This window comes from Choloepus didactylus, chromosome 9, assembly GCF_015220235.1.
Source record: "Choloepus didactylus isolate mChoDid1 chromosome 9, mChoDid1.pri, whole genome shotgun sequence".
Classification (NCBI taxonomy): Eukaryota; Metazoa; Chordata; class Mammalia; order Pilosa; family Megalonychidae; genus Choloepus; species Choloepus didactylus.
In genome coordinates this window covers 107,837,717-107,862,990 of record NC_051315.1, presented here as the reverse complement: position 1 = coordinate 107,862,990, position 25,274 = coordinate 107,837,717, and the positions used below count along the sequence as shown (strand labels likewise).

The window sequence follows — 25,274 nt, the reverse complement described above, 5'->3', positions numbered from 1 at the left end:
GCTGCCGTCAACATTGCAATTGGCGTGGCGACCAGGAAGCTGAAGCATATTTGCCCCAAGTTTTGAAGGGAGAGCTCAAGTGCTGCTTTAACTGATTATTGCAAGTAACGTCTGAATCAGTCATGCCAAATTGTGGGGATCGAATTGTGCTTCACCAAACCAACCTTGGCTCAAATAGTATATTGAATTAAATTCAGCAGCAATTATTGAGCATGGGTCATGTGTAAAACACTGTGGTATACAATAGTTCATAGCCACAAAGACCTTATGACCTAGTAAGAAAAATAAGACATACGAAAACAGCAATAAGCTAACACGTAAGATCCTTGAGAAAGATAAATAAACTGAGAACTATGTTGGATTCAAAAGCAAGAGAGAGTTATGTTCTGCAGGATATATCTGAAAAGACTATGGAAATGTCAACTTGGGGGTAGTTTTGAGAGGTAGGAGTCTAGAGAGGGAGGAATAGTGGAGATAACATTAAAAAAAAAAAAAAGCCAGGGATCAGAAAGGAGAAGTTATGTTCAGACACTGTAGTAGATAACAGTTTGATAGGTGGCAAGCATTTGTAATAAACTATTGGAAGATAAGATTGGCAATTAGCTGGAGCCAGATTGTGGAGGCTTTGGACATCAGAGGCAATGGGTTGTGACTAAAGTCATTTAAACAAGGTTACTCTCAGAAGTCTTTATACCAGATTTTGCTAACATCTATACCCTTAAAGCACAATTAAAAGTACTTAATCATAAAGCTCTTTGAATACTTGAAGCATAGAGTCTTTTTTTTCCTTTACCCCGATTAATAATAGGTTTCCTATGTTGATTTAAATTTTTCACGTTGAACTTTTGTATCATGAACTCTTAAATATGACTCCTCTAACCATAAAAGCCCGAAACAACATGGCTTTCCTATAATAGAGGCATGTGTCCCTGTCCCCCAAAAGGAGAGAATCCCCAATATGCCATTTATCACCTACAGCCTGCCTTTTATATTCTGCATTATGCCTAACCTAATGAATTGTGAGAGAAGGTGAGACCCAGCCAACATAGTCACTCTCTCCCACTCCCCAAATCAAAGCAATAAACTTTAGACTGAAGATTATGACTTTCCCTGGTATATCTAATAATGATGGGGTAAGTTTCAGAGCTTTCAAGCTGAGCTCTGGGCTTATTGACTTAAAACATTTCAACAACACTTTAAGATATTACGGGAGTCACTGGACCCAGAGTCTGTGCCCAAAGTTTATAAAATGCTGTCTGTGTCCTGCCTTTTCTACAGTAGGCACTATGTGTGGCGAAGGAGACAAGAGTATGTAGGACAAGTCCTACTGGCCTGGCAAGGGTCCCACCTAATTCCTTATGACGTGTCCAGTGCAGGTGACACGCTCTCTAAGGTGTGGGTAGGTAGTTAATTTCGTGGAGTGTAGGAGGTGTGGGTTCAGCTTTTTTTTTTTTTACAGTGGAGTTTTATCTGAATGACACTCATTCTCTCTGGAGTCTGGACTTCATGCAACAAGCAGCAACTGGATGTTATTTTAAGTAATCAAAAGCCACCAAAAGTTTACTGATTTGAGTCCCGTCTTGGAGGGAGAGTTGGGTGAGAAGTCCTTCTTGGCCAAGGATTAACCCAGGGGAAGAATCCAGCAGGAAAAGAAGAACTGTGGGTTTCTTACCCCAGCTCCCACAAAAGCTATGCCGTGAAAAGGCTCCTGACCCACTGACACACAGCAAGTTGGAAAGCCCACCAATTCTGCTTTTGTGGAGTGGAGGAAAAGAGAGAAATTATTTTGTTTGGAGTGTTTGAAGGATGGCTTCCCAGTTTCATCAACTTCGGATCCTGGTCTGGAAGAACTGGCTGGGTGTCAAAAGACAGCCGGTGAGTAAAAAAGGGGGGGCTGGGGCCAACACTCCCAGGAAATCTTCTACAATGTAATGTCAATGAGAGGTAAGAAGAGAACAGTTTTAGGGCATTTTCTGAAGTAGAAAATAAGTTTTTTAGATTTCATCCCTGCATTTGTCTTATAGCTAATGGGGCAAGCCTAAACATGCCAAAAAAGCTGTCTCTTGATTTCACTGGATTAAAAGAATAAACCGGGACATGCCCTGGGCAAAGAAAAGGGTGAGCCTTGTTACTGCTTGACTTGGAAGCAAAGTCGAATTCTTTGGGCCAAAATGCTTTCAGAATTTTTCTGAATGAATCTAGTTAACAATGGCATGAAAGCAAGAAAAGGAAAGTATCAGGTGAAAAGTAAAGTGAATTGGGAGAGATGTACTTGAAAACCAAAAGGGATAGGAAGTATGGTTGAACAGATATAGAAGGGAAATAGTGTGAAGGAAAAAAGGGTTTGAAGGCTGTTACCACAGGAAAAAAAACTTCTAAGAATTTTTAATACCCCAAGATTATTTACCAGAAATGCCAAACAAGAGTCAAAATATGTGATATGTTTGAAGAATATTATTGAATCACATAACTTTACTGCACAGTCTGTTTTCTCTTTGCTCATTGCAACATTGTTTTATGTTCTTACAATGATGTTTGCTTTTTAATTTACAAAGCTGCCTATTAGATTCTCACCAGATAGGATCCCATCCTGGGGGAATGAGAAAGGAATTGGCTTCTGTTTGTAAGTTGTCACATATTCAGAAGAATGTTTGAAAACCAGAGACAACCAAATAAGCACTCAGTATGCTTCATTTTACAGTGGTAATTCCCAGCCTGGAATGAATAATATAAAAATTATCCAAATTATATGTGTCATAGAAACCAACATTTTGTCTATGCATCTCATCTCACTCTGGGCTTGCTTGCAGTGACCAGCACCTTACTTAACTGCTCTGATGCGTAAATCCAGAGCAAAGTAAATGTTCCCTTACTTTTGTGAATTTGGTGGGTAGGGTTTAAAAATTATGAGGCATTATGGGATTGCATTGGGGTGGGATTTGGATATAAAATGATAACATCATTAATGCTCTTGTTTTTTTGTTTATAAACTGGAACAAACACAAAGGGAAACTTCCCATAAATATAATGTGATAGGTTCTGGGTGGAATTCAGCAGAGAAAGAGTTCTGGGAAGAAGGAAGTGGTCAGAGGACAAGTTTGGGCTCCTAGCCCTGCTCCTTGCCAGCTACATGACTTGAACAGCATATCACAGTTTTTCCGAGCTCTGGTTTTCCCATTTGTGACATGGGCATGAGGCTACCATATCTAACTCGTAGGATGGTGAGAACCAAACACGCTTACATATTTCAAAGTGCTTTATAAAGGATGAAGCCCTTGGCAAATAGATTACTAAGGGATTTGGGGCAATGTGTCTGGTATATTTCATTCAAATGAATGGTGAAAGGAAATCCAGGAGAAGTGACTGTGAGAGAGGGGAAGAAATGGACACAGAGTAAAGTTCCTAAGTGTTGAAATCTCAATAGTTAAAAACAAAAGCATAGATGATCTTAAGACTTGTGTCTGTTATCACTGATGAACTGAATGCCGAGAGTGTAGATTTCCCTTACAACTCTGTTTTATCTAAAAAATTGAAAGAAAAAAACCCCAAGATGGATACAGTTTTTCATTGAGAAGTTTTATATTTAGAAATTGTAATAAGTGCTCATCAATAAAGTAGATGGCAAATCAATTTTTTACTTTAGGGTTTTGCTACATTTTAGTTTCTGCTGGATGTGGTGGTATATTTAGAGGAGGTACAAATCAGGCATGCTCAACTGTTTACAGCAAAACACCTTGTTTCACTGATATTTAGCCACAATCCCTAAAAGCACCTGGTCAATGATACTTTAGCTTAAGAAAGGAGAATAAATGAGCTATTAGTTCATTAGCTTGAGGGAATGAGACACAGGACAGATAAGAGTTGGTTGCAGAACATGAAGTAAAAAAAAGTCCAGAATTTGGGACAATTGCAGAAGGCCCATCTGAATCTACTATGACCAATCAGAAAAACATGAGAGAGTTCTTACCATTCGAAGGTAGGCCAAAAGAAGAAGGAAGTACAAACCAGTGGAGGATGAGAGGGCAAAGATTTATTTCCTTCTCCATAGTTTTGCTGAGGACTAGCCCAACCTCTTGGCATTGGAAAGATGAGTTGTGGATACATGTGGAAAGGATCTATTGTGTGGTCATGTTACTTCAGAGGAAAGAACGAGAAAATCAAAAGGCTGGAAGTTTAAAATTAAAGATCTAAAAGGAGGTGAAAAAAATGTGTTAAAAAAAAAAATTTGGACAAACTTGAAGCCAGAGAATGTGAAAAGGAGTATACAAATTTGAGGAGACCATATGGTATTTGTGTGGGAATTGGACTTTGTCATCCATCAAGGCAATCATTTAAAATGCAAGTATTTTTACCTACATATTTATAATTGTTCTGAAAATGGTACTTCAAAAATATACTTTTATACTAAGAAAAGAAATTATGTGATACTGGAAATATCCTTCTGAATGTTAAAGAAATATGCCAGGATCACCACCACCAAGTCCTCCATCGCGTTATTTTAAAGAGATTGCATCATAAAAATGGTGGGAAGAAAAGTCTATAAGGCAAGAAGTTAGCAACTGATTACTGGAGAAGTAAATGACACACAGGAGAAAAAAACCAAATAGATATGTAAAACTATTAAAGCAGATTGAGGATTACTAAGGAAATATATTTTCTGTAACAGTATAAGTTGGCGATGGAAAGTGAGAGCTATACAGTTTGACAAATAGAATGATAATTAGATAAACTAAATTTTGAGTTTAGCTGTAAGAAAGGGAATGCACAATCCCTAACTTTTGCCGGGACCTCCCTCAAAATTGTCCTTAAAGTAAATGTCTCCTTTTTTGTAAATTCAAATATCAAAATTGGGATTATCAAACTGCCTTAATTTTTCAGGTTCCTGGAGAGCTCAAGTTTGTCCAACATCACGCTGTAAATTTAAGGACTCAAAAGCAGATTTTCCCAACCATGGATCTATTGTTTCCATTATCTCCTGCTGCTTCTCTACAGCCCCTGAGTTGGGTTTTCCTTCCCAATATTCTCTGCTGCTCAGAAAGAGACCCTATCTGCTAAGGAAGCCTTAGATATTGCTATTTTAAAATATTAGTGGTAAAATCAATTCTCAATTATGTTGCAAAAAGTGAATACTATAGGAAAGCTAAGAAAATACATTAAGTACTAACAAAAATGTTAGGTACTAGAGAAAATCAATTACATGCAGATGCTACCCTGCTGGGCTTGTAATATAACTCAAAAAATAATGGAACAATGAGGATGCGTTCTCCTGGAGATGGTTAGCAGCAGGGAGGCTAACCTAATGAGATGCTAGTTAATGACAGGAAACAGAGTCCTGGGGCAGCCAAGGGACTGCAGACCAAAAGACTAGATAGAGCAAGATAAAAATTTATCTTCCATTAAGAAGAGGGTCCCAAATAGGCATAGCAAAGAGTGACCTCAAAGTTCTACAGAAGTGGAATCTAATTCAAACTCCTGACCCGAAGAGAGAAAATTAACTTTGGTTGTTTATTTTCCATTGTAATTGTTTAGCGATGGATCATGCTTTAGCTCAGTTGATGATAGAACTAGCTTTTCTATCGCAGACATTCCCACAACTTGTTAAACTTCTGACACTTTGGATCAAGCCTGACACTTTCTCCCCCATCCCAGCCTTACTCATATAACTTCCTCCTGCAATGGCTAGAGAAAGTCTTAGTCTTAAAAATTTGGAGGTTAGTCTATCCATTCAAATAATTTTTAGATTAAAACAATTTAAGATTAAGCCTTAATTCCAAATTTAATTGTAAGTCACTTTAAAATGAACTTGGTCTTGCCCAATTCACTCTATTATGTGCTCAAATGTTCCAGTTTTTTTTTTTTTTTTTAATTTCTTCTGGATCTGTACCATTTACTCCCTTAATCTCCTTTAATTGCTCATAAAATTTAGACCTGCATGTTGATAATGGTACCTGGTACATAATAGATGCACAAATTATATTAATTTAATCAATCAATAAAAACTAAATGGAATGAAGATGTTTGAGGAATGTTAGCAATAAATGGGCTTTAAGTCCAAGAAAAATGTGTTGTTTCCATATACATCATATAAAATTCACCAATCTTCAAATTTTATTATAACCTGTAAGTATGGATTTCAGAAAACTTTCTTGATCTGAGGTTTTAGGTGGGTGATTTATATGGGTGGCAGTGACAATGCAAAAAAGGAAGGAATAGAAGAGGAACAGTCTGTGTACTTTATGGAAAGTTTAGCAATTTTTTATTTTCAAATTTGTGATAAAACATTATGATCTTAGGTTATAGGAAGACCTTTAAATGACCGTCAGTCCTCTGATAATCTGAACTATTGCAGATGTAGTTAGTATTCAGATCAAAGAGAGCTAGTAATCTATTGTGTACTGGTTGGGCTATATATCGTTTAATGGTTAACTGTGCAGGTGCTGAAGCCGGAATCCCTGGGTTCAAACACCGTCTCCACCATTGAGTGACTGATGGGAAATAGTTATTTAGTCTCCCTAAGATTCTGTTTTCCTGTCAGTAAGAGGAAATGAGGTTATTATATTAAATGGGATAGTACATGTTTAGTGTTTATTGGATCTTGCATATTTGAAGCAGGCAGTAAATGTTAGTGCTATAATTTGGAGTAGAATTTTGAACTCTGACACTAATTATAAGGCCATTTGACAAGTAGAATTCATCCTGGGGAAGATATTTCGAAATCTTCCCCATTGTGGTTCTTCACTCATATGTTTCTCTGCTTGAAAGTCTCCTGCTTCTTTTCCAAATCCCATCCAACCTACAAACCCTTTCTTCGGCCTGACTCCCTTTCATCTTTTCAGGTCTTAGTTTCAGCTACCCTTTCCTTCCTCTATCATAACATTATCCATTACCTACTGTTGTAATTATTTTTTAATGTTTCCCCTCCTCAAAAGACTGAAAAATTTAATTGTTCAATCTACAGTGCCTGGTACAGAGTAGGTGCTCAGTAAATTTTTGTTGTTATTAATGAATGAATGACTCTTACAGGAATGAGGTAACTGGGTGAAGTGGGCCAGGCATAAGGCAATAGTAATACATACATAAACGTGAAATGTATGGTGAAATGCTGGTGTTTATGATTAACTGGAGATCCCATGCCCTATTTAAAAGCATTCAAATGCCACTACAAAAAAAAAAAAAAAAAAAAAAAAAAAAAAAAATCACCAACAACAAAACCTCTATCCCATAAACCAAACACCTACCCACCTACCTGTGTGAATTTAATTTGGCTTGTCCACACCAGTCTGTGACCTCTGCTTTAGGATCATAAAGATAACAGCAGTAATTAAATTTGCAGAATTCCCAAAGCATTTTTTACAGTGGTTTCCTACATTATATAAACATGTAGTATAATATTAATTTAAAATTTATCTGTTTATTAAATAATTATCTATAAAATTTATCTGTTTTATTTTGTGTTACCATCACCATCATCCATTACCAAAACTTGGAATAAATCTACATTTGATTCATTCAATGAATTGTTTAGGATGTCACTGACTGCAAGGTCATTGAAATGTGCCCCGTCATCATTAATTCCCCAAACAATGACCTGCACAGAACAGGATAGTGTTCCTGGACCTGAAGCATGTTTGTTTGTTTGCATTTTTATCTCTTTTCCCGGTCCTTCATCTTTTCTTTTCTTTTTTAAATTGGTCCTGGATTTTCCAACCCAAAAAAAAGAAAGAAGGAAAGAATGCAGAGATCTTTTAAATTAATTTCTAAACTTTTAATTTGAAGCAATTTCAAATTTAAAAATAGGTTGTAAGAGCAGTACAGAAAACTTTTTCCTTGAGCCATTTGAGAGTGATACCTGATCATCCCGAATCCCTAATACACATTTTCTACAAATAAAGATATTCTCCTACATAACCGAATACCACCATCAAATCTTCAGACCCATTCTAGTTTCACCAGTTGGACCAATAATGCCCTTATAGCAAAAGAAGGCATTTCAGAGTCGCATGCTGCAATTTCTCGGTCTTTCATTGACTTTCATGACCTTGACCCTTCTGAAGATTCAAGACCAGTTATTTTGCAAAGTACCTATTGTTTCCTCTTAATTAGATTCAGATGTCCACTAAAAGAAACCAGTGTTTCTTGGACAAAAGGTTGATTTAGGGCTGGGAGAAGGGAAAGCACACAGGGAGGCTGAAACAACTTAAAAGTAATACATACAAAAATAATATGTTAATTATACACACACACATTCACACCAATGTTTATCTATATTTCTTTTAATGCCCGTATGTTTAATTCAAACCCAACACTACAGAATTAATTCTAGTTTCCTCCTTTTCCATATTCATAATTTCCTTGATGGGTAGTGAGAAATCTGGCTCCTATTACTCTCAACGTATTTATTTTCATGATCAACTCTCCATATGAACTCAATCACCTGCCCCATCTCTGCCCCCTTGCCCTACACAGACACACTTCACCCCACTTGTGCTCTGCTACCTGGCGCCTGGCAGCCACACAGCAGATGACCTCTTCATGCAGCTAAGGGTCACTCTGCTTGTTCAAAATGCTTATCTTGCTGGACTTACCTAAAGACTTCTGGACTGAAGTTTTCAGGAAGAGAAAGGGAAAAGAATGGGACCTCTGGGTAGAAAATAAACCCTGGCAAAATAAAATGAGACAAATGCCATGGCCCTCTGAGCAATTACAAGCTATTCAGTGTGTATATGCCCTTAGATGTTGAACACAGAAGTTTTTTTTTTATACAGTTTTATTGAGCCATATTCACATACCCTACAATCATCTACAATGTACAATCAACTATTCACAATACCATCATATAGTTGTGCATTCATCACCAGAATCAACTTATGAACATTTTTCTTACTCCAAAAAATAAATTAAAATAAAATAAAATAAAATAAAAATAAAAACAAAGGTAAAAAAGAACACCCAAAACATTCCATCCGCCCCATCCCACCCTATTTTTCATTTAGTTTCTGTCCCGATTTTTCTACTCTCCGTCCATATACTGAACAAAAGGAGTGTGAGCCACAAAGTTTTCACAATCATACAGTAACGCCCTGTAAGCTACATAGTTATGCAATCATCTTCAAGAATCAAGGCTACTGGGTTGCTGTTTGACAGTTTCAGTTTCCTTCTAGCTTTTCCAATATGCTAAAAACTAAAAAAGGATATCTATATAGCACATAAGAATGCCCTCCAGCATGACCTCTCACCTCCACTTGAAATCTCTCAGTCACTGAAACTTTGTTTCATTTCTCTTCTCCCATTTGGTCAAGAAGATTTTCTCAATCCCATGATGCTGGGTCTAGGCTCATCCCTGGGAGCCATGTCCCATGTCGCCAGGGAGCTTTACACCCTGGGAGTCATGTCCCATGTTGGGGGTGAGGGGAGTGAGTTCACCTGCCAAAGAACACAGAACTTTAAGAAACTGCTTTCCTCGAAATTTGCAAGGATCCACTATGTTTATATGTGCAAAATCAATGTATAAGCCCTGCCCCAAACAAACAAAAAAGTTGTGGCTCATCAGTTTAGTAGTGGATCCTTGACACTACATTTGCTTCTAGGTTGTTTATGATAATATTTAGAATGTGTTGAGAGCAATCCTGCTGCTGTGAAAATTTAAATTTTATTTCTTGTTTTTTTTTTTTTGTGATTAATTTGTCAGCCTTAACATTCGCAAGATCACAGTGTGGAGGACTTTGTATTTATTATCCCTTCAAAATGCAGAACAGAGAAATGTTCTCCAAACCTCTGTGACTTGAAATCCTGGGGGAAATCTTGTGATAATAGATTTGCTTATGGGCTTGCTGTGGTTTTTGCCTTTAACAGAATCTAAATTGGCTTATACTACTCTGATATAGATTATGTTTTGTCTGGATTTAAATCATGTCTAAAAGTAATTTCAAAATTTACTGAAACATCATGAAATTATCAACTTAGATGAACCAAAAAGACAACTTAAGGATATCCCACAATATGCATACCTTATTTGAATATGGTATATATTTTTGCTGCCACAGCTGATCTCAGTTACTCAGTTCTCGTGATGATGCCGTAGAAAATGAGTAGATGCTCCCCAAAGTAGTCATGGGATGCTAAGCAGATACTTTCAAAATATTTTTTGTAAAGAATAACTATGACCTCAAATACAAAATCAATAATCCATAATCCAGTAATCCATAACTGTTTAAACATTTTTTATGCCTTAATTCTTTACATTTTACATTTCTAATGAGTCATATAAAATAAAAATGGTATCCTTTATCCAGGATCTTTGAAGAACAGACCCTAATTTTCAAAGATATTGGAGATTAAGCTAGAATAATAACACACCTAATATTTCTGTAACACTCATACTTTTCAACATAATGCCTTCTTATTTACTCCTCAGAGCAGCATGATAACATATAAAAATCCTGGCCTATCCAGCTTGGGATTCAGATCCTTGCACCTGCTCCTCCCAAGTGGAGATGTGACTTGGAGCAGTTATGCCATCCTTCTGCACCACAGAGAATAAAAAATGGGGTTGGATTAGATCAAGGGCTCCTAGCCTCTTCTTTGCCATGGTCTTTTTTGGTATTCTGCTGAAGCCTATAACCCTTCTAAGAATAATGTTTTAAAATTAATAAAATAAGCAGGATTATAAATGAACCCAGTTATATTGACATTCAGTTATCAAAACATTAAAAAACAAGCCTGTGATATGGTGATAAGTGTGTTTTTTTTTACTATAGTATTAAATAAAAGGTTCAGTGGGAGAACCAATAATTACCATAATTTTAAGGTAATGAGGAGTGTAAGCAGCACTTTGAGGCATGTACAACAATTTCAACGTGATTTGAAAAAACCTGGCTTTCTGTTAGTGACAAAGTCACAGGTACTCCCAATAACGTGTTGACTACTAAGTTCATCAGACTGGAAAAGCGTAATTTCTATTGCAAACTAAATAAAATTCAAAGTTTTTTTTTTCTTATCCAAGTTTATGCATGCTCTGAATTCTATCCCGGTAAAGAAACTCTACATTAGATGATCTCAAAGGAAATGTCCAACAAAAAATATTCCCGACTCTGTAAACCATCCTGCTCCTGAGGTAGGGCAGCGTGCATGTAGACTTGCTCTACTCAGTTTGATCCCTGGACCATCAGCATCACCCCCCTGCAAGCCTGTTAGAAATGCAGAATCTCAGGCCCCACCTCTTGTTTGCTGAAGCTGACTCTGCATTTTTACAAGAGCCCCAGGTGATTTGGTGTGTACGTTAACGTTTGAGAAGCACTGCTTTAGATTTGATTTGGCTGCTCAGCCCGTCTGCCTGCTTTGGTCATGACTAAACTGAGAACCCTAGGAGTCCTTAGAGTGATGGTCATTTTCTTCCATTTTTTAAAAACTGCCCTTATCCCCGATGGCTAAGAAGGTGGTGACAAGACTGCCGACAATAAGAGCAGTGCTGTTAGATGCACATAGTAGGTAAGAAAATTTAGGTAGGAGTTAGTTAAGGATCAATAGTTGAATAGGTTTAAGTTGTTTTGGAGAAATGTTTGGCAATTTGGCAGAAGAAAATTGCTCTAGATAAGTGGGGAGGAAAGATAACAGGTCTGACTATATAACCAGACAGAAACATAGCCAAGTGTAACTTTATTAGCTATAGACAAGGTTTTTTCTGTATGGTTTTGGTTAAGCACTCAAGTTGCTTGCATATCATAGTTAATCTTCTTGTGAATATGTATTTTTTACTGCTCTGGGAACAATTTTAGAAGTTGTACAATTAAGTGTCTCAATAACTGAATCATGTCTACATTGGGAGAAAAGCAGCTCCTCAAATGCCTTAAAATGAAATTTCAAAGCAGTATACATTTTTGGGGCGCCTATTTTGTAACACATAGTGGGAATTGAGGGACAAATAAAACTTTCCTTATCTTAAAGAAACTCATCCTTAAATTCTGGAACCAGGCAAGAAAATCATCAATGATAACAATATAGTAAGTTCTATGATAGTAGTAGACAGGATGTTATAATGGTATAGGAGGATTGCATAGAACTTTTTCATTCCTTCATTTATTCAATCATTCATTTATGTTCAATGTTGTTTATTGATCCACTCCACAATGTCAGGTCCTAATCTTTATGGCAGCACATAGAATGATGACATCGGAAGTAGTTAAGACAGACCTATGTTGAAATTATGTTTGGTCTTATGTGCCCTGTTATAATGTTGAGCCTTATCTAGCAGGCAATTGGGAAACTAAAAGATTTGTAATTAAGGAAGTGACCAATCAGATTTGAATTTTGAGATGAACACTCTTGGAGCATTCAAAAAAAATGACTAGAAAAGGGTCTTCAGAAGGTCATTTCAAGGTTTTAAGCCTGGAAAAGTCATTCTTGTGTTTATTTAGAGGTCTCTTGCATTTTAAAAATCTCTTGCTTGTTTCCTGTTAATAATATTTATAGGCCCTGAAATATCTGACTTGTGTTGGAATATTATGGTATAATGTGCCTTCTTATAGTTAGGCTTTTTTTATTCAGCAATATAATCAACATTTTTTTCTATCTTTATTTTACAGCTTTGGACACTTGCCTTGATTTTATGGCCAGTTATTATTTTCATAATTTTGGCTATTACCCGGACCAAATTCCCTCCAACAGCAAAACCAACTTGTAAGTAAATGAGATCAATTTGTTCTCCTAACTTCTGCATTCTGGTTAAATTTATTTTAGTGCAACTTTAGTGTTTTGTTCTAAAATTTATTTTTTTGAATCATATTTCCACTTGTAAGTGTTTGTATGAAGACTTTGTGTGGGTTTTTTCTCCAGTGTTTCAAATTAGTTAGAGTGTTGAGCCAGCAATATTTATCCAGAAAAATATGAAGCATGTAGGAGCCAGAATATATTTTAATCTATATCCATAAAATGTTGATCCATTTTTTTGTTCATATCATAAATCTCACTGTGGTATTGTAACACAAACCAATAGAAACCTCAAGCTTGATCGTTCTTCACTTTTGTAGTAGAAACCATAGACTCACATTTGATCAGCTGAACAAATGAAATCCAGAGTATTATAAAAAAATCTCTTCTCCCTCTTCACAGCTGATATTTGAATGGCTTAAATGTGTCAACACTTCAGTTTAAGAGATGATTGTTTTCCAATTAGTGCTGTTTCAGATACATTTAATCACTGCCAAGTCAAAAAATAGGCAAAATGTCCAACTAAATTCAATTTTTTTTTTTTTTTTGATCCAGAATGGAAAGGCAGACAGGACTCAGAAAAGTCCTCACAACTGAGAAAAAAGAGCTTTTCACCCCCAGTGATTTGATCATTGCTGTTTTTGTTTTTGTTGTTTTCCTTTGGAGCCAGCTTTTTTATTAGAAAAGGAAAAGCCAGGTCAGATGAGTCACATTTCATAAAGCAGCTATCTCCTAAAAAGCTTCTTGTAAATCAAATTTCCATAAATCAGATTGTATTTCAGATAAATTACAGTAGTTTGCTATATAAAAGAATACTATACTGAATTTTATTTTATTTTATTTTATTTTTTGGTAAAGAGGATAATGAGCTAGTAGACTTTCTGAAAATAGCTCAGTGTTTTTCAATCACCCAGTCCTAAGAAACATAATGAGAGTCAAGGCAGAATCTCCTTGAGTCATGTGCAATTGGATAATTCAAACTAAAATATCAATTCAATTAGTGTAAAGCATTTAATCTCTTGGAGCTAGAATACATAATTCCTTACACTTGAATAGCACCTTATCATTTCCAAAGGACTTTGCTCAAATAATGATATAGAGCTGTTGATGAGACTACATTTTGCATAATTTTGTTCTTTTTGTATTGTTGTAAGCAAAGTCTTCATAACATAGTAATCTCTTTGTGGACTGATGGAATTGATGTATTCTTGTATATTTTAAGTAGCACGGACTCAGAAATAATGCGTCCAGCACATAAGTAGGACAAATACTCTTCAATATATTCTGGTTTAAGATGCTAATAATCAATTTGCTAGTGAGAGTGCTAAAAGGACTTTAATGGTTCATTTCAACAACTTATTTTCACCAGTTTCTTATTTTTAAGGATTTTTCAGTTATCCAAAATTCATTTTATAAAACTTCTAAGAGCCTGTGAGTGAGTTGTGTTAAATTAATTGGTACTGCCTGATAACATTTGGAGATTTATGGACAAAATCAAGAAGAGCTATTGCAATTCTACTAGATTAGGGAGAAAAAACTGGGGAAGCAATGTGACAATTGCCTCATAGCCTTTAATCTAAAAGGCTGTGCAGAAACACAATCTCCAAAAGACAAAGAACAACCTTTTATTTATTTATTTTTTACCATGGATCTATTATCATACTCTAATAATAATTAGCTATCAAGCAATTACCTTTATGTTTGTGGGTAAGAAAAAACAAAATTATAGGGGAGTTCAAATGATATTTGCTAGTCTCTTAAACTTTTATGACACAATGTAAAGAATAGTTTATTGGTTTTTTTAATTAGAACTGGAAGGGACCCTCTCACTTTAAGGAAGAGAAACTGGGACTCAGGGAAATTATAATTTGCCAAAAGTCAGTCATCTGGGGTGTGGGAGAAAAGGTATGGGAACCTGCATTTCCTTATTCTTTGTCCAATGAGCTTTGAATTGTATCTTTCCCTCTTACACACAAATTCTTTCTAGGTCTGGAAACTCCTATTTGGATAAATTAGAGACAAATACAGTGATGCCCAGAGTTTCAACTGATCCTATAGTCAATAGAGTAGAAAATGTAACTTTATAATTGGAGGTACTGTTCTGTAGAGTAGTTTGGACAATCTTAAGACTAGTATAGGAACCTTTTTCCCTTTTGTAGTAGAAGGGGAATAACTTTGAAATGACAGTTTGAATTTAGGACTTTTTATTCTGTTTTTGTTTTGTTTTTCTTTTTTTCCCCACATCTATCTGTCTTCTTGAAAGATAAATTTGGCTAATAATAATATAAACAAAAATAAGTATTTCTTGATCACATACTGTGTTCCAGACACTTAGTGAGATGGGGCAATATTACTTATTTCACAGTTGAGGAAATTAATGTATAGAGAAGTTAAGTAACTTGACCAATACTGTACAGTTAATAAGTGGTGCTGGGATTTGAACCCAGGAAGTCTGGCTCCAGAAACTGCTTTTAAGCTCATGGGCTCACCTTTCTTATAGTGGTCAGTACTAATTTTCCATGTTGCATTATTTCTAAAAATTAGAAATTAGGGATATAACCTCCTCTCCTTCTATTTTTACTATGAAATCCAGAAATATGGGGAAGAGGTGCATTCTGCAGTATATATCAGAGTTATTCCAAATATTACCATTCAGTGTAGAGCACTACTTCCTTCTGACTAATTCTTTTCATCACTGTAGTTGCAGTGTCAGAGAAATCAGGTCCCACATAAGAGAGTTAAAATCCTGTCTGGGCTACAGGGACTTCTTCTGTTTTAGTTGAGCAATAGAGAAATGAAGATAAAATCCTGGGCTACACCCCTCTCTGGAACTCACAGTGACAACCAGAGTTGGCGAGCCATGGGCACATGCTGCCTCCAGAATTGCCAGGCAGGTCTGTAGGACTCCATACATCCTTCAGAACAGATATAATTAATAACCTAAAGTCGCCTTGACTGATGGGCACCTGGAGATGTCTGCACTGTTGGTGAGCCACGAGGCTGCTGCCATCTCTGTTACAGTGGACTCCGGTTCAGGGCAAAATGCTCATTTTCAGTATCAGATGCCTCCACTCACACCCTTCTGAATTGCCACAGCTTCGGTAATCAGACTCTGCTGATTATAAATAATAAAGGTAAAGCAAAGGAAGCCTCCTAAGACTGGCAGGCGGGCCTGGTGCTTCTGCATACACAGGGAAGAAATGGGCTGAGGCTCCAAGTTTGAAATAGTTCCAGGTTCTTGTAATCTCCACAGGTAGTGGCTTGTCAAGAGGCAAACTTTAAAGCCAAAACAAAGACAAAAAGAAACCAAAACACATTTACACCAAGCCCAGCTATAATGTGCAGTGAGTTTATTTTGTTCCCATTTAACACATACATAGCCATGAAAATTGCAGGCAAGGAATTCCTAATCATTATGAAACTGGCATTTTCAAGTACAGTAAAAGCCTTGCCATAATGAGATTAGACTCTGAAAAATGCACTCTTGGAAAACATGGAGTCACATTTTTGTGAAGTTAATGGGAAACGATAGTTTCCAGGTGGTTGACAATATCACTAAAAGCACAACAGTACAGATAATGGAAATTATACTGTACAAATACAATCATACTCTGAACCAAGCCCCAAATATCTTGAGGCTGACACTTTCTAACACCACTGCCCCCTCAGAGAATAAGAAATTCAGCCTATCCCACATGTGGAAACAGTGGCTGGATGGAAGGCAGGAACCAACAGCTAATTGAATTATGTCCAAATTCAGGTTATCACAGAGTTGTACTAAAACCACCCACCCAGAGGTAACTCAAGGGCTTTGGTGAATGCAAGCTCACCCTACATTCCTGGCATGCTTTTTGACCTCCAAAGCATACCTTTTGTCTTCAGAGATGCAATAAAAATAATAACAGGGGTGAATATTTAGTGAACACTTTACCATGTGTCATTCATGGTGCTAAGTACTTTGCCTTTATTACTTGAGTTAGTACATCATCTCTATGAAGTATATAATATATTCTGAGACACATAAATGTTAAGTAATTAACCAGTGTTCACATGTCTACTGTGTGCTGGAGACTGGATTTTAACCAGTTTTTACCTACAGATAGGGTGGCTTCATGCCAGGATGAGAGCGCCAAAAATGGTAAACCTAATATCTGGTTCACTTGAATTATCAGCATCTCCTTTTTCTTTTTCATATTACCAATTAGCTCCATAAAAGATTGAACAGGGCTGTAAAAGTGAACTCAGTGGGTTTTCCTACTTTTCTGTGGCTCTAGATAAAACATGTGAAAAGGGATATTGAAAATATTGATTGATTGATGGTTAGTGGGATCCATGCATGCTGCCACTTGCATTGTTAAGAGAACACCATTGTGTGGTCTCATATATCAGGAGACAACTGTAGTGACAGTTGTGCCAGCCAGAAAAGCAAGTGTTTTTCTGGCTCTGCCCTTGCTGCTGACTTTTCTTGGGGTGTGTTTTCATGGAAGTGAAGGCAGGTGCATGAGTACAGGAATCCAGTTCACCCGTATGTTAATAGTAGTAATTGAGGAACCCATAGTAAAAAAAAAAATTCCTTTTCCATCTCGATGTGGGTTTTTGTACTGGGACGCTCAGAACTCATCATTGCTCATCTTTCGGCCAGGGATTGCCCCATCCAAATTTTCCATTCTCATAAATGCTGGCAACACTAGTCAGTTTCTCAGGTTAAGCACATGAGTCATCTTCAACTCCTCCCTTTCCTTCACCTCCTATAACCATTCGCCTCCAAGTCAGGATCTGTATTATGAAATGTGTCCTGGAGTTACCCCTTCCTTTCCATCCTTTCTGCCACCCCCTGGCTCAAGATCCCATTTTCTCATGCCTGGATTTCCTCAGCAGCTGCCGTGTATGCTGCTCCCCTCCCGCTGAAGGTCTACCTCTAATTCTTCCCATGTTTTATCAACAGATTAATCTCCCTAAATTACATGTTGTGCCTGTCCTGTTCTAATCCTCTTCTCCTGACTGTCAAGGCCTTCACAGTCAGAATTCCTTCAACTTTCTGTTCTTTCTGTTCGGCAGTGTGATGCTTGTGCCTTGTCCTCCACACATCCCACGCGCAGTCCCACACTGATGCACACGGTCGTGTCTCATCCTAAAGGCCGATTGAAAGACTAGCCCACGTCTGAGGCTCCCCTTTAGTCTTCTCTGATCAAACTCTAGTTAGCTCTCCCTGTTTTCTTTCTTGTTGATATGTTGGCTTACAGGGGTCTTTGAGTGCTTTATGGTTTTTAGTCTTGACTCACTCATTGGACTGGTAGTGCATTAGCAGCAGAAATCGTATCATCATGTCATAGTCATATGATACAGCATGTTTCATGACACAGGGACTGATTAGGAACACAATATATTAGCCAGAATTTGATACAGTTTGGGGGATTGATGTGGGTGATTAGATTACAAAATTCACCCAAAAGTAGATAGTAAAAATATCCAGTGTGAGACGGGCACAAGGCAAGAGGTTAGCTTGTTTTAGTCTGAACTTTAATTCTCATATCCAGATAAATCTGACTGTGCTATCAGAAATACCTATAATAGTAGGAAAAGAAAATGAATAAAAAAATCCCAGGCCTCCTCCCCAGCATCATCCACCTGGGACTTTCCACTGCGAATGCCTAAAAGTTCTTGTTGAATGCAGATGGAAGATTTTTGTGGGGGTGAAATTTGCAGTCTTTCATTTTTTAATAAAGAAGTTTCCAGAAAAACATTGGAATGGCTTTTGAATTTCACAGCCAAAGCCTCATCATTCCACCAGCAAATCAGCAGCCAACAACTTTATAGGAAAAGTTACTGGCCCTTTATATGGCAACATGCAGATAAACTTTATGAAATGCATTGAAGATTGGGATTAGATTTTTGTGATTAAATTAGATTTTGTGATTAGATTAGATTAAATTAGGTTTTTAAAATTAGATTAAATTAGATTTGGGGGATGAAATTTTGTGAAACTCATAGAGATTGGGATTAGATTATTTCAATGACTCTAGAATTCTGCAGAAAGTTGTCTGAAACATGCAGGAGAAAGGGGCAAGCGAGTATGGCTCCAGACATACACTTACATAGGAACAGCTGCAACTCCTGCTGGTTGATTTACTTGTCTTTCCCACTGCTGACTTAAAATTCTGCCCTTCTCTCTTGCAATGTAGATGGGCACACCCTAATGCCACTTAGCATGATGAGAAGATTTCTCAACTAATGCCCTCTTAGGCTCAATAAACAGAGTTACAACTGGAAACACCTTGAGTTACAATAGAACAATTTAACATGTGGAAAAATAAAGAGTGAAGAATAGTTATTGATTGCACAGTAGTGTTTTCCTTTTTTCTTTCACCTGTCTTTTTGGCATCATCTCCACTTTAGGTGATCTACCTTACAAGCTTTCCAGAGGTGACGATTGACCTCACTGAAATTGGCTATGGGAGCAATCTGTCTTCTCTGTTTTGCTTCTTTTTTTTTTTTCCCTCCCTTTGTAGAGAGCAGACTGGCTCCTGTTATCTCCGACAGGGACTTCCAACATCCACATCCAAGTCTATATGACAAGATGAATAATTGATTATAACATTTTCACAAGTATAATACCATCACTTATTGAGGTTGCCAATATCAGTTGATGATTCCAATATCACCTTGAAGCTAAGTAATTTCAGCAGATTCACCTTCACTACTGGGAAGTATAAGGGCCAGACACAGGCTCACAAGCGAAGGGCTGTGTTAATACCTGTTAAATACTTATAAAAGTGCTGGCACATAGTCAGAGCTGTATTAGTGTTGGATATTATTTTTATAGCATATATTATCAGGCATTATTTATATTATATATGTATAGAATATACTATCAACCATTGAGAATCATTTGGTATAATTGAGATAACCTAATATCTCATTACTATTTTATAGATGAGGAAACCAAGGCTCAGAAATTTTGTATTTGCTCAAAATTTCATTACATTTGTTCATGCCATATATTATGTGTCTTAAGTGCTGATCATGAAAGTCATGAGTTCTCAAAGTGATCGTGTTTATAGGAGAAAAATAAATATAATAAAAACTATAAGGCAATGTGATAAATTCTAAGCAACAGCCATCAATTTTGCCTGAGATCTGAGCTGGTACTATGGTGAGGCAAGTGCAGTGTAAAATTTGAGGGGTTGCCAAAAATCTCAGTAATCAAGATCAATCATATTTCTATGCACTATTTATAAAAAAACAAAATTAATTTTAAAATCCACAATGAACAAAATATCAAAATTTTAAATAAAAGCAGGATCAGTATTACTGATTTTTCTTTTGCATCAGATTCCAACATGGCTCGCATAGCACTGCCTGGGATATCAGGAGAGGCTTGGTATGGGAGTCCTATGTCTTAGCAGGACCCTCTAGGGATGAGGAGGAGTCTTCCAGCCAGGCAACTAGTGTCTTTGTATTCCTTATAGAAAGTGATCAACATGAATGAGAACACAAAGCATGAAAGAGTTAGACATGAGGAATTTAGTTTATTTTGCCTGAAACAGGAAGGTTCTTGTTGACAATGGTAGGAGATGAGCCTATTTGGTCAAAACTAGAAGTGTTAGACTTCATTTTGAAGGTGATGATGAGAAGCCATTAAAATTTTTCACTAGTTTTATGTTTAGATGTTTAGTATATTTTTCTGGCCACAGAAATACATGCTCATTACAAAATAATAATGTCATGCAAGTGTGCATGCTGTAAAAAGTGGAAGCTCTACACAATCTTATCTAAAACTAAGCATTGTTAAGATTTCAGTGTACATCATCTCAGACTCTTTTCTGTTCATATGCCAAATACACACAAACAACAATACATGCATGCCTGTCACACACACAAACAAAATGGAACCACTGGAATCAGATGATGTTTTTGAAAGATAGCAGTGTGGGAGATGGTTTAGAAAAGTGGGAGGTAGTGGCTGGATTGGGCATGAAGTTCTGGTTTTAAGACTCCTACTTCAGTTATCCTTTTTATGTTCTCTTGATTACCCTGGAAATGCTATGGATCTAAAATTTCTGTAAAGCTTACCTATCCAATCTAGCTATTCTTATCCAGATTTCTTTTAAACAATAGAGAATTGCTTTTTATTATATGGAGGTTTTCAAAGCAACGCTAGCCATAACCATCTTATTTCATAGTGTATAAATGAGATTAACACAATTTAGCACAAATTTGAGGAGTGCCGCCAACTGAAGAAAAAAATATTTTAAGAACCACATGATGTTACCAGTAGTTTATCTCTTTGTTCTTTCTCTTATCATTATGTTTTACAAACAGTTATACTCAGCTATTTGGAATCATCTAATTATGTCTCTTGAAAAATACAGAATGGCATTTGGCTGTCTGAATGGCACCTGGTGATGGTGGTGGTAGTGGTGTTGAAGGTGGAGACGGTGGTGATGGTGGTGATGATGGTGGAGACGGTGGTGATGGTGGTGATGATGGTGGTGATGGTGGTGGTGATGGTGGTGATGGCAGTGATGGTGGTGGAGACGGTGGTGATGGTGGTGATGATGGTGGTGATGGCGGTGATGATGGTGGTGATGGCGGTGATGATGGTGGTAATGGCGGTGATGGTGGTAGTGTCTGTGGCAAAAGTGATAAGGGGGACAGTGCTGAGGACCAGGCAGCTTACGTTTTAAAGAACCCCTCAGATGATTCTTATACAGTTTGAGAGCTACCTTTTATTTTCTTTTCAACCATCTCTTCTGATTTTAAGCTAGTTATATTTTTCACTAGCTCACCACTGTTAAAGGAAACCAGAGAATGGATTAATTCTTTGAGTAATTCCAGGGAAGAATTTGCTTCCACCTAAGTTATCTTTCAGCATTTACATGATTTCCAGTGTTCATTATAGTACTGGATTTTTCACTGTATTCCATAGAATATCAGAAATCTTGCACTATTTTTTCATGGATTATATTGAAGACAACATTTTCAGGATGGTTGAGAAGAGAAAGCCTCATCTCAGAGAATATTGTCAGATTGGTGACTAAAGAAGGAAGTGTTCACAGTTTTCTGAACTTTTATGTGGAGGTGTTTCTCCAAGATGATTTCATGGTTAAGTTACATGCCCAGGGGAACCCAGTTCCACTTAAACAAGTCTCACTGGACTTCCAGTTTCATAAATATAAGGAGAATGAGAAAAAGTAAAAACTTTTCCATTACTTTGAAATTTCTGCCTTATATAGAGATAGTAAAAAGATGCCCCTGAATAGGACTGCTTAGTGTTCTCGTCTTGCTCATGATCTACTTGTGGGATGAGAAAACACACCCAGAAAAGGGTATATGCCACAACTGATTTTTAAAAAAAGAGTTAAATATAACTAAAGCAAAAATAAAAGAGTTAAATATATCTCTTGGCATAGTGCCTTACACATAAAAGGAACTCAAAAATTTATTGATTAATTAATAGTGATGTGAAAACAGTTCAAGTACTTAGGAACATAAGTATTAAATAAGTAACATTGGCAATGAAAACTCTTGGATGTTTAAAAAGAGAGAGATTGCTAGGAATTAGGGTAATCAAGAATTACCCCACAATTTAAGCTTGGAAGAAAAAAAAATGACTGTGCATCAAGAAGAGGGTGATCTTCAAGATGGGGAGAGATCATGATCAAAACTTTGGAGGGAGGAATGTTCAGGGATAACAGGTTGAGGATTCATTGTCTGGTCTGGCTAAAGTACAGTGTGCTGGAGAACGGGCGTACTGAGTTGGATGGGGTCCAATTATGTAGGCATTTCAGTATTAGGGCTAGGCATTTGGATTTTATTCTGTAGTAATAGAAATATTGAAAGTCTGTGAGACGTTATTTTATTTTGCTTTTTCCAACCTGAGAGGTAAGCTAAAGGAAGTGAGAAGGTTTCGTACCACAATTGTTTACATTCATTCAGATGTTTCTATCACAGACTGTATTAATTAGTTTTCTATTGTTGCATAAAAGAATTATACCCCCCACCCCCTAAATTTAGTGGCTTAAAAACACGGTAAACATGTAATACCCTCACAGTTCTTGTGGGAGTGGCTTAACTGTGAGGTTTTGCCCAAGTCTCTTAAGAGTTTTCAGTCAGGATTTTGGCTGGAGCTGCACTCTTCTGAGGGCTCAATCAGGGAGGGAAGATCTGTTTCCAAAGTGGTTCTCGCACATGACTGGCAAGTCGGTGCTGCTATTGACTGGAGGCCTCCACTTCTCTCCACATGAGCCTCTCCAAGGCTGCTTGAGTCTCCTTACAAGGTGGCAGCTGGCATCCCCCAGATCCAAGAGACAGTCAGGTGGAAGCCACCTTTTCTATGACCCAGCCTCAAAAGTCCAACAGTATCATTTCTACACATTCTGTTTATCAGAAACAAGTCACTAAGCTGGCCCATTCAACAGCAATGGAATTAGGCTCCACCCTTGAAGGAAAAAGTGACAAATAATCTGTGGACACATTTTAGAATCACCACACAACTAACAAGACTCTGTGGTGCAATAATAGTGCATATTAAACATGCTTGAAATATTCTGCTCCATCATGGGAGAGACGTTATCTTCTCTGGGTAGCACCCAGCACAGTGCCGGCACAAGGAGGCACCCATTAAACATTTTTTGAACTAGTTATTCTAATTATGGATTAAGAAATTTATCTTCAGAAAATTCAGTGAGAGATCTCACTAAGTAAGTGTTGAAGCCAAGATTTAACTCGGGTCTTATTGCCCAAATCCTCTTTCCACTCACCACACTGTTAAACAGAACCACTCATCTCTATTGGAAACATTCAATTTGGTGGTGGCATAGCTAACACAGTCACTCTCCCTGGGGAGAGGCACACAGGAGTCAACCAAGAAACATATGTTGAGCAAATGAATGGCTTTGTTGCAACAATAAATCAAGTCCAGAGGTGTGGAGAATGTTCAGATTTACTCACAACTTAATGGGAAACTAAGGGATTCAGCCCAGAGTACTTACCTCATGCAGATTATGATTTTATCATGTTCTTTAAAAGGATGACATGTATTAAAGTACAGAGTTAGATACTCATAACATAGAAGACCTGGAGCTCCTGGAGTTTGAGAAGCTTGTGGATCTTTTGACCACATACATGGATTCTGCGAGGAATGAACTTGGTATCTTTGAATTACTGTTTTGAATGTAGTCTTTTCAAGAGTGGGGGTAGAACGAGGGCAGGACTAAGCATGGATCAGCCAGAATTCCTCCTGTAGGGTAGCATTCTACAGACAAAGGGAAATCAATAAATTACAGTGCCCCACACCATAGCCAAGCACTTATATACTTTCCTACACAATGCTGACACTATTTATCCTGGCAAAATTTTGTACCTGGCTAGAACCTAATCTACTGTGAACACTTCACTCACCTCCACGGAATCATGTTAGCTTTAATTAGCTGTTTTTAAGACTGTATGCTAAGCAGAGCTCTGAATCTGGAATAAAACTTTGTCACATATGTTACATTCCTTACAGAAACATGCCAAAAGCTGAAATTTAAGGTCTTTATTTTGTTGATTTAGCTTCAGGTTTGGTGTTAAATACATAATCCAGAAGGTAAATGACAAGGACTGGTGAATTTCATAGGCAGGATCATTTCTTGGGTTGTTATAAATTCTATGATACCATTATGTAATGGTAGCTAAACCTTCAGTACAATAAGCAATTGTTTTATCTGAATGTTAATGCAAAGTATCAAATTTTAGCTCAACTAAAACCTAAAACAAATGAATAAGAGTGGGATTAGGTTAATCTCAAGCATTAGGACAGGTTGCTTAAGGTATTAGAGTGGTGATTCCAATTCCTCCTTTTGTTACAAAGATTATTAGACCTCTAGACATGCACACTCATGGAACACTCAGCTATTCATCAGACACTTATTATAGCACCATGTATGATCTAAAGAGAGAGATACAGGGTCCTTAGATTAAAACATCAATAATCAAGTTGGAGTGGCAAGACATACTATACCTGACCTTAAAACCCAGAATCCATTACAAAATCAACTTTGCTACCTGGAACAAAGAATATTAATTAACTAAGATAAGATTTTTTTTAAAAAAATAAGATCTTTGGAGGCTAGAGAAGGTGGGCAAAGAATAATGTTGTAGGTAGGACTTAACCTACCTCCCGAGGAAGACTAATAGAGTAACTAGATTTGCCTGGAGAAAAATGGAGAGTTTTTCAAGGGAAGTAAGAGAATGAACCAAGTGAGTGATAGTGGGAATGTAAGGTGAATGGCATTTTATGCCTATTAATCAGATTATTTTGGGGAGGCTAGATCAAAGTGAAGAAATGCTGGTGCCAGAAGAAGAGTTATTAAATTATAAAAAGTGGTGAGCACTCAACTGGAGAAGCAGACAAGAAGAAGAAGGAATTCATTTTAAAGATAATGGGAAGAGAGTCAATATGATACAGCAGAAGTTGGATTTGGGGTCAAAAGCAAAGGTCCTTTCCTGGCTTTTGACTTGGGAGTCTGAGAGAACAAAACAGCAAGAACCGTGACATCAACAGTGGTCCCTTTTGTGTAAAGTTA

At 37.1% G+C, this 25,274-nt stretch overlaps 1 protein-coding gene across 1 annotated transcript in view; it reads left to right on the top strand.

Moving 5' to 3' along the window:
- Positions 1-1,806: 1,806 nt before the first annotated feature.
- The window catches only part of ABCA12 (ATP binding cassette subfamily A member 12), a 176,230-nt gene continuing 152,762 nt past the window's right edge, over positions 1,807-25,274 (top strand). Inside the window, exons 1-2 of the mRNA XM_037849707.1 lie at positions 1,807-1,875; positions 12,582-12,675. Of these exons, the coding sequence (XP_037705635.1) occupies positions 1,807-1,875; positions 12,582-12,675 (163 nt within the window). The remainder of the gene's footprint in view (positions 1,876-12,581; positions 12,676-25,274) is intronic.